This window comes from Astyanax mexicanus, chromosome 6 (assembly GCF_023375975.1).
Source record: "Astyanax mexicanus isolate ESR-SI-001 chromosome 6, AstMex3_surface, whole genome shotgun sequence".
In the NCBI taxonomy this organism is placed as follows: domain Eukaryota; kingdom Metazoa; phylum Chordata; class Actinopteri; order Characiformes; family Acestrorhamphidae; genus Astyanax; species Astyanax mexicanus.
The window spans coordinates 14,212,464-14,226,665 of NC_064413.1; the positions used below are offsets into that span (position 1 = coordinate 14,212,464).

At 36.9% G+C, this 14,202-nt stretch overlaps 1 protein-coding gene across 1 annotated transcript in view; it reads left to right on the forward strand.

The window, feature by feature from the left end:
• Positions 1-14,196, forward strand: part of LOC103035972 (carnitine O-palmitoyltransferase 1, liver isoform) — a 32,338-nt gene extending 18,142 nt beyond the window's left edge. The window contains exons 10-19 of the mRNA XM_007232946.4: positions 1,834-2,029; positions 3,019-3,207; positions 3,494-3,599; positions 3,745-3,861; positions 6,564-6,728; positions 6,841-6,969; positions 7,166-7,321; positions 8,677-8,790; positions 9,743-9,835; positions 10,223-14,196. Coding sequence (XP_007233008.3) covers positions 1,834-2,029; positions 3,019-3,207; positions 3,494-3,599; positions 3,745-3,861; positions 6,564-6,728; positions 6,841-6,969; positions 7,166-7,321; positions 8,677-8,790; positions 9,743-9,835; positions 10,223-10,357 — 1,400 coding nt within the window. The 3' untranslated portion in view covers positions 10,358-14,196. The remainder of the gene's footprint in view (positions 1-1,833; positions 2,030-3,018; positions 3,208-3,493; positions 3,600-3,744; positions 3,862-6,563; positions 6,729-6,840; positions 6,970-7,165; positions 7,322-8,676; positions 8,791-9,742; positions 9,836-10,222) is intronic.
• The last annotated feature ends 6 nt before the right edge of the window (positions 14,197-14,202 follow it).

The window sequence follows — 14,202 nt, forward strand, 5'->3', positions numbered from 1 at the left end:
TAATTACAGACGGTAGTACTTCTGTTTCTCTAGATACTCAGTTATCCTCCTTTTACTTTGTTTTTCATTGGTCAGGACCACCACAGAGCAGCTATTCTTTGGGTGGTGGATCTTTCTTAATACTGCAGTGACTGTACTGATGTGGAGGCATGTTGGTGTATGTTGTTTTGGTATGAGGTCGATCAGATACAGCTGATGTTTATTTTATTTTTTAAACTGAACAGGTTTTTAAAAGACAAGCATCAAATAGCATTTTTACATGAATTTCCCAAAATAAAATAAATATATTGTTTAAAAATTTTTTAAATATTGTTAAAATACTAAAAAAAAATTGGTTAATAATTCTGCACACTAAGATGTGCTATGAGAATAATGTTGGAACTTCAGTTCGTCTAAGGTGGTTTGCATATTTTCAAAGTGAGATAACACTGGGTTTCAAATTTTGTATTTTTTTTTAGTTGATCCTCTAGGCAAATGCTTAATCTTTTCTAATTTAAGAAATAGTAAAAGGTCACAAAGTCAGTGTATAAATTTGGGTGTGTGGATGTTGCTGGAGGTTTTAAACAGTGAACTGCTCCACCTAGATATAGATGTACAGACAGATGCTCGTCTGCATCCAGGGTCACTGCAGTGCTAATAATGTCTCATCGCCCAAATAGTACCCAATCTGTGGTGGTCCTGTGGGGTCCTGACCATTGAAGAACTAGAACTGCAAAGTGTTCCTAATTGCTCAGTGGTGCTGAAAAGATGAAAAATGGTGTAGAAAAAGAAGTAGTCACAATGATATGCTTGATTGCTGTATATTGAATAAAGGACCTGCAAGAGAGAAGGACATAGAGAGAGAGAGAGATGGTCATCCCCATCAGCTGCAAAAAAAATTGTGAGCATGTGTGTTGTCTGACTTTCGTGTGTGTGTGTGTGTGTGTGTGTTTGTGTGTGTGTTTGTATTTCCTCGGTTAAATGGTTTTAATGCTATTCTGCTACAACCTGACAGCTTCTTGTCTTTCTCTATTTATGCCTTTCTTCCATGTTCTTGCACCTTCATCTGTTTAAAACATCCACTACCTCATTTGTCTTCTGTTCCCTGGAGTTTGATCCTTTTCTCCTGCTTATTTTCTCATTTATTCTTTCATACACGCTTTATGTTCATGCCATCACCACCACCCTTTTATCTGTCCATCTGTTCCATTTGGGCCATTTTCTCCTACATCCTCCCTCCCTTTCTCCCTCTCTCTGTTCAGTGGTTGTTAAGGTCCTGTATTCCTTGCTGTTCCTATCAGTATCAGAGGCTGTTTGACACTTGTCGAATTCCTGGAATTATCAGAGGTACTCCCACAAGCACATGGAAAATATACTGACACAATTCTGTGTGATCTTAAATTTTCCATTTGCGCACATTATCACAAATTATGTGTAGTAAAAATAATACACTAATTTTTGCCAATTTCACAAAATCAGATAATAAATTGAATTTTGTAATTATTTATTTTATTTTAACTAAATTTTATTAGAAACAACAAAGATGGGATAGCAATAAAAGCAGTTTTCGAATGCAGAAATCTTATTATTATTATTATTCATTTAATAACATAAAACATGCAATTGTTTGCATATGTGTGTGAAATGTTCTTTAGCTTGCTTATATTGATGAATAGATGTCTAGGATGCACATGTTTTCCTCACTAGATAAATGATGTTGTTTAATTAATAAATTCAAAAATTAAAAATAAAAATACTAATAGAATCATTTTCTTTTTTATATATTATCCAACAGCTCTGTGTCTGTTTGTTTAAAATTAACCTGTTAATTTGTGTTTGCCTCTCCTTCTGTAGACACAGTGGTACATTGGCAGGACAGCGAGTATGTGGCAGTGTATCACAGGGGGCGCTATTTCCGCCTGTGGCTGTACCAGGCCGGCCGGATGCTGTCCCCACGGGAGATAGAATACCAGATCCAGCGTATCCTTGACGACCCGTCCCCCCCAGCACCAGGAGAGGAGAAACTGGGAGCTTTCACTGCAGGAGACAGGTACACACAGACATTAGCCTATACACACACACACACACACACACACACACAAGACTTTCAGTATATTCTGTATGTTGTTTTGTATATCTGAATAATTTACTTTAGTTTTAGAGGCAAAGCACCTTATGTACCATATGGATCTGTACAGTAACACTTTACAATAAAGGTACATTAAGTATAAGTACCTACAACTGAATTATCAACTATGAAAGTGCATTTCCTGAAGGAAACGCAGGATGGGGACCGATAAAATGTCTCCCACCATTTGCTTTGGTTTTGCTACGTGGTTGCTAGACAGTTGCTAGGGTGATGCTTTGATGTCTGTGGTGGTCGCTGTGGTGTTAAGTGGTTGCTATGGTGTCTGGAGCTGAAACTGTCAATATCTCAAACTGCGGGACAAGAAGCACAACTTCACAAATATTAGTTGATATTAGTTTTGACATTATTAATCATTACAGTCTTTTAAGTAATTAAAACATTCCCTAACATTTAAAATTAGTTAATAAATAGCTATGACATTACTTAACCATTTAATAATGTTACTGTCTGAATTAATGTTAATTGATGTACTTTTATTATGAAATGTTGCAATTACTGACACAAACCATATGATTAATGAAAAGAACATTCTACGCTGTAGGACCATTATTAATATTTTCTTGTAATTTTTAGATTTTTATACAAGTGCTGTGTTGAGCCAGTTATGTAGTGTGCTGGGCTGTTTTTTTATTATTATTATCAACTCATTTTGGTTAATATTTAGTTTATTTTTTGCCACAATATACACACATCCACAGGGTTATGGAAAAGTCCACCAGAAACAAATTGAAACAAAAAATTCCCAGGAAATATTACGACCATTCATTTATAAATGCGCAATTCAAAACTACACAGAATGTACCTTGCCTGAAACAGGTAGTGAATTTATCTTTCTTCAATTCTACATGTTTAACTACATGTCTAACAACAATTTAAAATTAATTTCCTAGAATTCCCTGGGCTAAGGCCAGAAAGGAGTTCTTCAGCTCTGGTGTGAACAAGAGATCTTTGGACTGCATTGAAAAGGCTGCCTTCTTTGTTACTCTGGACGATGATGAGCAGGGCATGATGGGAGATGATCCAGCTGCTAATGTTGATCGTTATGCCAAGTCCCTCCTACATGGAAAATGCTATGACAGGTGAGCTTGTTAAGCGCTTACATAGTTCTGAGGTAAGGCTTGGTTATAGTCATGGGTTACAGTTGGAGTTGGAGGAGAAAAGTATCAACTTCTTCCAGCTCCCCCTAATACCAGCTAAATTTACTAACCATTGTATAGATTAATGTTGGGGAACTGACGTCGATGTGATTTGGTCTGATGTTTTTAATTTCCTATGTATTGAATACATTTGTGATACACATTAATTTAAAGTCTTTAGTCATACTGATTAACTATGTTGTAATAATAATCTGCTTCTTACTACTAGGTGGTTTGATAAGTCATTCTCAGTGGTGATCTTTAAGAACGGAAAGAATGGCCTCAATGCTGAGCACTCCTGGGCAGATGCTCCTATTGTCTCTCATATGTGGGAGGTAAGACTGATATATTGGATGTGTTAAAACAGATACTATACAAGTGCACACATTAAACAATTCTGTTTGAATTAGTGAGTGTACTGAGGGATGAGTAGAAGTTGAAAATTCTTTCTCTGTTCCCTCCCCTCCTTCTTCCCCTCAGTACGCTCTCGCTACAGATAGCTTTCAGTTGGGTTATAACGAGGAAGGCCACTGCAAAGGAGACGTCAACCCTTCTCTACCGCAGCCACAAAGGCTAACATGGGACATCCCTAAACAGGTACTACACACGATATGCACACAATTTATGAATTAGAAGCAGAACGAAGTGAAGAGCACAGCATAGAGATGCTTTAACCTTGAGATTAAAATGTTATTTTATGAATAGTTGACCTGAACAGATTTTTCCTTTTCAATATATTTTTATGCACAAAATTATTTGGTGGGAAATGATTTTTAAACAATTTGTGTGTCCAGAAAACGATGTTGCCTGTTCTATACAAAAAGATGTTACAAGTCCAGGCACCACTGATATGAACAATGAAACAACCAATTTGTCCAGAATGTTATTGATTACTTCTTTTCCTGTCAAGGAGATACACTGCTTGTTTGATGTGAGACATGTGCCAAAGTAATACTGTGTGTTCGACAGGGTTCATACGGTCATGAAAAAACTGGAAAGGTCATGGAATAAAAAAAAGCAATTTCCAGTTCTGGATATATTTTTTGAAAAATAAAAAGTCTTTTTTTTTTGCTCTACACGCCTTTTGTGTTTCTGCTTAACGACTGAAAAAACCTTTTTTGGTTTTAAAAAATAATTTAATGTTGGAGCAATTCCATAATATCACTTCGCATTAGCTAACTGGCTGCATGTGGAACTACTCCAGTTAGAGTTTCAGCTGGACTATAACTGTAAATTAACTCAGTGACAGAAAATTTTAAGTATAAGAAATGGAAAATGTTTATAGATGTACATACGGACAAATCACTACTGCTGCTCTATTTTAGTTTCCATAATATGAGTCTGAGGGTGTGTTATACCAGTGTAGTTTAAGTTCTTTCATTTTATTATTGTATATGTGAGAGTGTTTGAGTGAGAGTGTTTGAGTGAGAGTGTTTGAGTGAGAGTGTTTGAGTGAGAGTGAGAGTGTGTGAGTGAGAGTGTGTGAGTGAGAGTGTGTGAGTGAGAGTGTGTGAGTGAGAGTGTGTGAGTGAGAGTGTGTGAGTGAGAGTGTGTGAGTGAGAGTGTGTGAGTGAGAGTGTGTGAGTGAGAGTGTGTGAGTGAGAGTGTGTGAGTGTATGTAAATAAATAAATGTTTTTTGTTTTTTTAAATCGGAGCACAATTTTTTCAAATAAATTTTATGTAAGATATAGGTCTACAATAATCAATTTTGACATGGGTTTTATTGTCCATGTCAGCATCAATGTTTTAAAGACCGTATGGTCATGAAAATTTGCTGTGAAGGAAAATATATTGGTTAAAAACAGTATGAACCCTGCACAGAGAGGACAACTCACTTGAGCCTGTGGTCGACCAGATGAAGCCGTGTTTAAGATATTGTGGGTTAATGAGATGGGGGCCACATCAGGAAAAAAAATAGATCAAAAAAGTGTGTTCTCAGAAAAAAGAGCCAGAGAAACATGGTAAGAGAGCAAACTTCCCTCCCGAAGCTCCACCACCACTTACCGACCCTCTTATCTGACTGATCCCACAGTTAATAATAAAGACCAGTAAGGTCCCCCCCCCCATGTGCACCCCCATGTGGTTCTAACTAGAGGTGGGCGGATCGATCCTAATATCGATACCAACGCTGGTATTGGTATTGAGCAATACTCGTGTAAAAAGATTGATACTCAAGCTTTTTTTCTCTCCCGCACGCACTGACTGATATTTTTTATATTTTTGTATATTTTTTTTTCACTCTGTTTATTTAGAAAAATAAATTATTGCACTGAATAGAAGAAATTTCCATATTTTGTTATAGTTTTTTTCAAAGAACAATTCTATTTGAAAAAAGAATCAAAGAAAGAAAAAAATAGTAAAGATGTCTAGTGAGGGGAGAATTCTTGTTTTATTTTTGTATAGTGGCTGCTTCTTTTTTACCTAAAAAAAATATTTTTTTTCCTAATGTTAAGGCAATCTTTTTGTTACTGTTCCATTGTATTTTATTGTCACGTACAATGTTTGGCGAAATTTTATCCTAGGTCTTTGGGATCCTTTGGATCTATAAGGCTTAAAATATTAAAAAGTATCGATATTGGTATCGATATCTGCAATACTGGCCCTGTATTTACTTGTTATTGAATCGATACCAAAATTCCCAGTATCACCCACCTCTAGTTCTAACCTGTACCATTTTATAATATAGAAGATAAGTGACTATGTTGTAGATGAATAGTAATACAAATGGATCGCCTATAATTTTCCATTAAATGCAAATTGCATTTCCTATAATCTTGGTGAAGCAGGCAGGACAACACTCTGGAGAACTACATGATCATGTATAATCAGGGTTACAGGGTTACATCAGTCCACATTCTTTCGATTTTTTTCAGATGCTGATATTTCTCATCACATACAATTTAAGTAGTAAACAAAATAATCTAGTAAAAGTGGCATAGACTTTTAATAGCACTAACTTGAGAAATCTAAGATTCTTTTAAGTATCACTTAGCCCAGTACATATCAGAAAACAGCAAAACAAACAATAAAAAAGTCTTATACCCATAATTTTCTATTAAAATGTTATACACAGTATGACTATGACAGTACTTTGAGCGTGGCCACACAAGTAAAGTTATCTCACTCTGGTGTGTCAGTATGGAGTAAAGTTATGTATGCATCTCTAATAAAACAAAGACCTTACCAGTGATATGATCTAAACCATAGTCATAGAGTTGATATCCACTATGCTTTTTCAGCCATTGATAAAATGAATTTTTTTTTTTTTTTAAATCTGTTCTCTTCTTTCATCTCTCAGTGTCAGGAGCAGGTTGCTCAGTGTCTTGCAGTTGCACAACCACTGGCCGATGACATCGACTTCCATGTATTTGCATTCCGAGACTTTGGCAAAGGGAGCATCAAAAAGATCAAAATGAGTCCTGACGGCTTCATTCAGTTAGCTCTACAGCTGGCATTCTACAGGGTAAGGCTAAAATCATTTTAATTTAAATTTTACTAATTATTTTCAAGAGTACAGTTTTAGTTTGTACTGTATATCATGGATTTATTTTGTTACACCTATCTCTCTCTCTCAGGACAGAGGAGTGTTCTGCCTGACGTATGAGGCGTCTATGACCCGTCTGTTTCGTGAGGGCAGAACGGAGACGGTGCGTTCCTGCTCAAGTGAGAGCTGTGCTTTCATCAAGGCTTTTGAGAACGGAGAGGTAAGAAAGATGCAAAGAAAAGTACATCTGTTCTGCTGTACAGTGTTCAGTTGTGTTGCTTTCATGACTTACTAAACATTTAATGTATGGACACATTAGGTAGTAATTAGTAATTTTCCTTCTGTTTGGATCACTCAATATTTTTTTTGTTTTCTCTAAACTCTGTCACTAATGTTTTCGTATGCTCCCTGTGTAGGATGTAGAAGTCTGTAGGCGTTTGATCAGAAATGCATCTGAAAAGCATCAGATGCTGTACCGACTGGCCATGACAGGGGCAGGAATAGACCGGCATCTCTTCTGTCTCTATGTTGTGTCCAAGTATCTGGGCATCGAGTCACCCTTCCTCAAAGAGGTAAGTGTGTGACTTGTGCACAAGAAAGAGTTTTTTTTCTTTAACTGAAAAGTAATGATTATTGAGGTTTAGTATTATTTTTTTTTACTAAAAGAAAGATGATGGGATTTGGGCTTCAAAATGGAAACAAGGAATAAACAATGCACTGATCCAATTGGTTTTTGGATATATAGGCCTAATCTTTGGGCCGGTCTGTGAACTTGTCTTGCCTGTCCTTAACTATCAGTGAGTGATCCATTTTGGAAAAATAGTGAGCATCTTGGCGAACCCACTCTGTCCCAACTGAGGCCACCTGTGTTTTTGTTAGCATTACAACTTTAACCTAGCTGAGCCAGTCGATTAGCATCACAGCTAATCTGCTCTAGTCAGGCAGAGTTTGACTGTTAGCATTGCAGCTAACACACTATCATACGATTCATAACTCAGGATCAGAAGACTTTCAGACATGATACAATATCATAGCAAACATCACGACTCTGAAAAACAGCTAAAATCCACTCCAGAATATTAAATCCTATTTAAATCTTACTAGTATGTACACTTCCTCCAGTCTCTGCCCCAGTGTAGTGATGAAGGTCAGCATAGTTTGTCCAAAAAGTTTTTTTGCTTCATTTTTTGAATGTGCCAAGGTTCTTCACAATTGTTCAGTATATTTTTAACAACCTGTTAATTTGTTGTTTTTCTTTAGAAAGTTAGTAATATTTGTCAGTCGCAATGCATTGAGTAGGAGTGTGCCATATCGTAACATTTTTAAATATAGTGAATGATATTATACCCTGAAATATCGTGCCATATCACACACCTCTAATTATCACATCAGGGTACTACTTTTTTGCTGTTTTTATCAAAAGAAAAATTCACACCGTTCTCAATTTCTATTATATATCTACTAGAGACAGATTATATATGTCCAGTATCATTTAATCATTTAATCATCCTGGATATATGGAGATATTTGGATGTATTATAAGTATCATGACATTCTGAATCATTGACTTCTGTTACTAATCTGATTTTTTTGTATCTCAGTTAGGTGTGTGCAATATCATATTGTATGCACTAATACAATTTTAGTTTTATTTTGTTTCAGTAGTGTATACTTGAAATAATGTTTTTAATTTGTTGTTTTGTCATATCAACAAGAGTATAGTTATTAAGAAAATACCATGAAATATCATGATATATCGCCCACCCCTAGCATTAAGTATCTTCAACATGAGGTATACAGTGTATTAATTTAGCAGTTGCACCAGATCAGTATCAGGCAAATAAAAATTGGTATGAGACATCTAAAAGAAAAATCAGTGCATCACTAAAATATGCATGTACCATAATTGTGTGTGTGTGTTTTTCAGGCATTGTCTGAGCCTTGGCGTCTCTCTACCAGTCAGACTCCTTTCCAACAGCTGGAACTTTTTGACTTTGTTAACCATCCAGACTACATCACCTGTGGAGGTGGTTTCGGACCTGTAAGTCTCTCTTATTAACTCTTACTTTTGTTACTTTTATCACTTTCGTGCATGGGTGCAGAGGATTGCTAATTTTAGAGAATTTCTAAGAATCAAGTTCACTGTCTTTTGTGTAAATATTTTAAACTCGACACTGATGTGCCAAAAATGATTAAGAAGTGAATAATATTGCTAAACTTTAAACAATAATATAACCATAATTAAGTCAAGGCCTGGGATATAGAGGGGTTGGATTATGGGTGACAGACCAGAGTTCAAAAGAGGACAAATCTGTGACCAAGACAGCAAGTCTTTGTGATGTATCAAGAGCTACGGTATCCAAGGTAATATCAGCATACCACCAAGAAGGACGAACCACATCCAACAGGATTGACTGTGGACGCAAGAGGAAGCTGTCTGATGTTCGGGTGCTAACCCGGATTGTATCAAAAAAACATAAAACCACAGCTGCCCAAATCACAGCAGAATTCAGTGTGCCCATGGCTGTCAGTTACACAGAACAAACTATTCAGACGAATGTGATTATGGGTCACATTTAAATATATTGCGTGAACAGCCTAAAATAACTGGACTAATAGTGCTGGTGAAAAAAACACTGAATGACTGACAAGTGGGCTGTGTCATAACACACTGCCGTGTACAGAGGTGCTGAGTGCCCATGCTAATCCCTTTCTGCTAAAAGAGCCTTCAGTGACCAGATCAGAACCTTGTACCAGTGGAGGAAGAATCACAGGGTCACCCTGATTTCTTTTGCGTCATGTAAAATGGTCAGATAGGCGTGCATAGTTTAGTGTTTGGGTGTGTTGGATCAAGTCTGATCTACCAGTTGAACTTGTTAATGATCATTGATAAGCAGTGCTGCTCCTTTGGTTGTAAATGATCATAGCGTAACACACCTCCAAAGGAAATTTAGTATATGCACATATTTTAAAACTTTGTTTGTTTGTTTCAGGTTGCTGATGATGGATATGGTGTGTCCTACTCCTTAATTGGAGAGAAGATAATCAGTTTTCATGTGTCTAGCAAGCACTCATGCCCTGACACTGTAAGTTTGTGTATTTTTTACATTTCCCCATTTTTGCTGTTTGTTTTTTGACATTTACTTATAATTTCATAATGAACGGACCAATAAAAATTAAATAACGTCTATTATATGTTTAAGTTAAGGTTATACTCTTCTCCTGTAAAGTTGATGGAGTATACTACTGTTATTAAAACAAGGAAAATTTTAAGTTTGAAATAGTTTGCTTTTTAGACAGAAAATCGTGTAGATCTGGCCTTTTTTTTAATGCAGCACTGAATTTTCAAGGTTAAACTGAGAGTTAAGGTTAAGCTGAAAAATATTAAAAAACAAAAGATGATAAAGTAATTCATGACAGTAATATATTCAGCATATAAGTAACATTCTTCTCTCTTTTTTTCTTTTCCTCAGGACTCTCATAAGTTTGGGACACAGATCAGAAAGGCCTTGCACGATCTTTTGCAGCTCATGACCATCAACCAAAGTGATGCAGCGGGAAGCGAGCAGAACCACAGCTCAAAAACCCAGAACAAGAAAGAGCTGTAGGACGTGTAGGAGGAGGGCACTAGTGGATTAGGGAAGGATTAGGGTGTTTTGGACACTTTTGGTTAGGTATTGTTTCATGTTTCAGGGTTTTGGCATCATGCAAGGCACTGACAAGAAATTTGAGTAGATTTTAGAGATTGTTTGGTTTGTTTTTCGTGTGTGTGGTATGTATGTGTGTGTGTGGTATGTATGTGTGTGTGTGTGTGTGGTATGTGTGTGTGTGCCAAGGGACCAGAGGCAGGATAGAACCACTGAAAGTGAGATTATTCTTAAGCGTTTAAAGGTAAGAAAGATGAAATCGCCAGGCAGCGAGGAACTGTAGCAAAGAATTAAGAAGAGGTGTCTGTTCCTGTCATAATGCCTTAAAAGTGCAGGGGGTCGGTATAAACAAGTAGAATGAATCTCTTGCGTGCAGTGTTCACAGTAGCTTTTGGTGCCGCAATCTGGTTTGGTGTGATCTGATCTTTCATCCGTCCCTCTCACCCCCAAGCTGTCATTGCGCACCTCCTTCATATAGCATTTTAATGAATGTAAGGAGTTACCACTCTTGGTACCACTCTTGAGCTCACTTTAAAAGTCACTTTAAAAACAGCAAGAGGCGACTGATTGATTACACAGAGACGTTAACGACCACTTCTTTATCCTCTCCCTGCATCTTTAAGATCCCTTGGTTTAGATCTAGACAAAGATAAGACTTAAGGGTTTCAGTTTAGAATCTACATTTGGTGCGTTCTGTCATGGATTAGGTTTATAGGAGCAATGTGCAACGTGCAGCATCTAGCTGTTCCATATTGCTGCTGTATGTTAATGTTTTTACATGCTTTACATTTATGAAGCTTTTCTTTCACTCCATTAAGCGGTCTGAACTCTAAAGTCTGAACTTTTTATGACGTCCCATGTCTATTCTACTTCACTTGACTCAATGAAATGGTCACTAACAAAAAGAGCTGCACAGAATGAAGCTGCCTCACACTTGCTTTAAGGGGAAAATACTTCATAGCAAGTAGAAAATATAGTAATACTTACAGTAATATAGTAGATATGTCATGGGACTGACCTTGGACTGATTTTTAGGATGGGATTATTACTTTGTGTTCCAGTGATATTGAGCCATGTGCAAAAGTAACACACACAGTCCAGTCAGAATATTATGATGTCTTACCATATTTTTCGCAGTATAAGGCGCACCAGATTATAAGGCGCATTTTATGCAATACTAGTATGAAACAGGGGTGTCACCATGTTTTCCTTCTAATTTAGTAGGTAAAGCTAAGCTAAGTTATCAAAACTGTAATTCTTTATAAAAAAAAAATAATAATAATCAAATGAGTCAGACAAGTCAAATGAGTGCTGGATGTTAATCTACACAAATTTCTCTCCTGAAAACTGTTTATTTGGGTTAGTAAAGCACTTCCATTTATTTACAGATTTCCACTAAAGCTGGAGCATTAGTATTAGCGGCTAACAGCTAGCAGTTAATGCCGTCCAACAGCTCTACACTTAGGAACCCTGAGTTATTGGTTAAGCTAATACTGCTGGAGAACTAAACTGAAACTCCTATATAACTCTGTACTTCAGCAGAGTGGCTTTACTGCTCCTTACAACCTGACTGGTAAAATTCATACATAAGGCGCACTTATGATTTTAAGGATTTTAAGTGCGCCTTATATTGCGAAAAATACAGTATTTGTTTCTACACACATTGATCATTTTATCAGCTCTATTGATCATATAGAAGCACGTCCTAGATCTTTAATTACAGACTACAGTCCTGTAGTTCTGGTTCTCTGCATCGGTTATTATTCTCCTTTGACCCTGTTCTTCAGAGGTCAGGACCCCAGAGGACCACCACAGAGCAGCTGTTATTTGGATGGTGAATCATTCTCTGACATGGTGTGCGCTGTGCAGCAGAGCTGCTGGAGGTTTTAAACGCTGTGTTCCCTTTACTGTCCACTCTTATTAGACTAGCGGGTCCACCATGTAGATGTGTATATGTTTTAGATCCAGAAGCTCATTTGTTGCTGCACTGTTCATGTTTGTTATACTCTAGTCCTTCATCAATGCCCACATGAAGCAGCTCATAGGCCGATTTCCACAATGCTCAATGCAGTTGACTTGATATTTTGAGTGTGGACTATTCTCAGTGGGGTTCTAACAAGGGGAACAGATACAGGACTACAGTCTGTAATTATACAACTGGAAAATACTGCTATATGATCAGTGGGTCTAAAAATTAATGCAGACACAGAATGTAGAAACATATTGTGGTCTCATATTCTGTCTAAAGTGTGTGTTTGTTGCGTGGTGTGGCCGGTCATGAGAGACATTAATGCGGGGCAGAAGTGAATCTCTGAACTGGCAGTGGCTTCAGTACTGAACTGCAGTGATTAGTCTCACATAGAGTAGAAATTCAGACTTGCTTCTTCTTCTTCTTATAAAAAAAAACAGTGGGAAACTGTATGATGGACCTTTAATGAACCAGTCATGGGTTTTTGGTCTTGATGTATTTTACCTGAATGAAGATATTTAAAGATATTATTATTTTTTTTTCTTTTCTCTAAAAAGCGTTACTGATATTTACCATAGGAAGATAGCTGCTCTGTGTAAGCTGCTCAACAGTTTACTCATTCACAGTGAAGCAAACTTCACCTTAAATGAAGGTAACAAACAAAAAAAAATTACATAGTATTTAGAAGTGTTTAGTACATGGCGTATAGCAATTAATGTGCGCATTACAACCTACTTGAGTACCATTTTAATATTGAACCGAGGACAGAGGATCATGCCTGAAGAGAATATGCCTGTGCAGTCTTGAGGGCTGCAGACGGCATCTCAGTGACGGCATGGTGATATAGTTTTACTGCCTCGGAGATGAAGTTGCATTGGAGATAATGTAGGGTTCCCATTGCAACATTAGTGTAACGTGCGAACAGCTGGACTAAAAAATTGTAAGCATGATTAAGAGATTAGCCAGATAAAGGTGAGGAATCCAAGGCGAGCTTGAATGTTTAGTGCTGCAGCGCTTTTTTAGCTCAAACTTCACACAGACAATTACACAGACATGATAATGAGGGGGTTTTACTTGATTATTAATTATTATTATTGTTATTATGGTTATGATTATTACTATTTAAACAAGTATGCGTACTGCTCTTTTTGTTATTCTAGATTCTTTACCAGAGGTATTGTTACAACTGCCATAGTTTGAACAGCAGTGCTGTTCTATTTCCTTCATGTGTACATTTATTCCTGAAGCAGCAGCTCGTATCCATGCTTATGGACCTAATTATGTAAAGAAAATAAGTTGTTCAGCACTGAGTTTACTTGTAATTTATATATTTCATTACCTCCTTTCATGGCCTGTACACATTGACGTAATGACCACTGTATGCATTGAGTCCTGATTGCTGTTGTTGTTGGTACTGTGATTATTACCGTCATGTTTTTATTCTGTTACTAAAGCCAGAATCAGAAATAGCGAGCGCATTCATAGTGCAGATCTAAGGCAATCATTTAGACAGAGCCTGGTCACATCCTTTCACTTTATACCTCATTTCTGCACTTATCAGTCCATCCGCTCCTTCTTTGGGCCAGTACTGTCCTGTATTCTTGATGCTAAACTGCACAGCAATGACAAAGAAAGCTGTTAGCGTATGATGTTTTGTTCGCCTTCTCTGCTTCTTCCCACTTGCTTTTTTCTTTCCAGGCTTGTGTACAGCAGGGCTTTAATCTTTCTCTGTTTGGTCTTACTGTAGTGCGCTTCTGTATTTTATACATAACTAAAAGAAAATCATGAAACACTGAAATCACTTTTTTAAATAAAAAGAGATTGAAGCACATTTCTG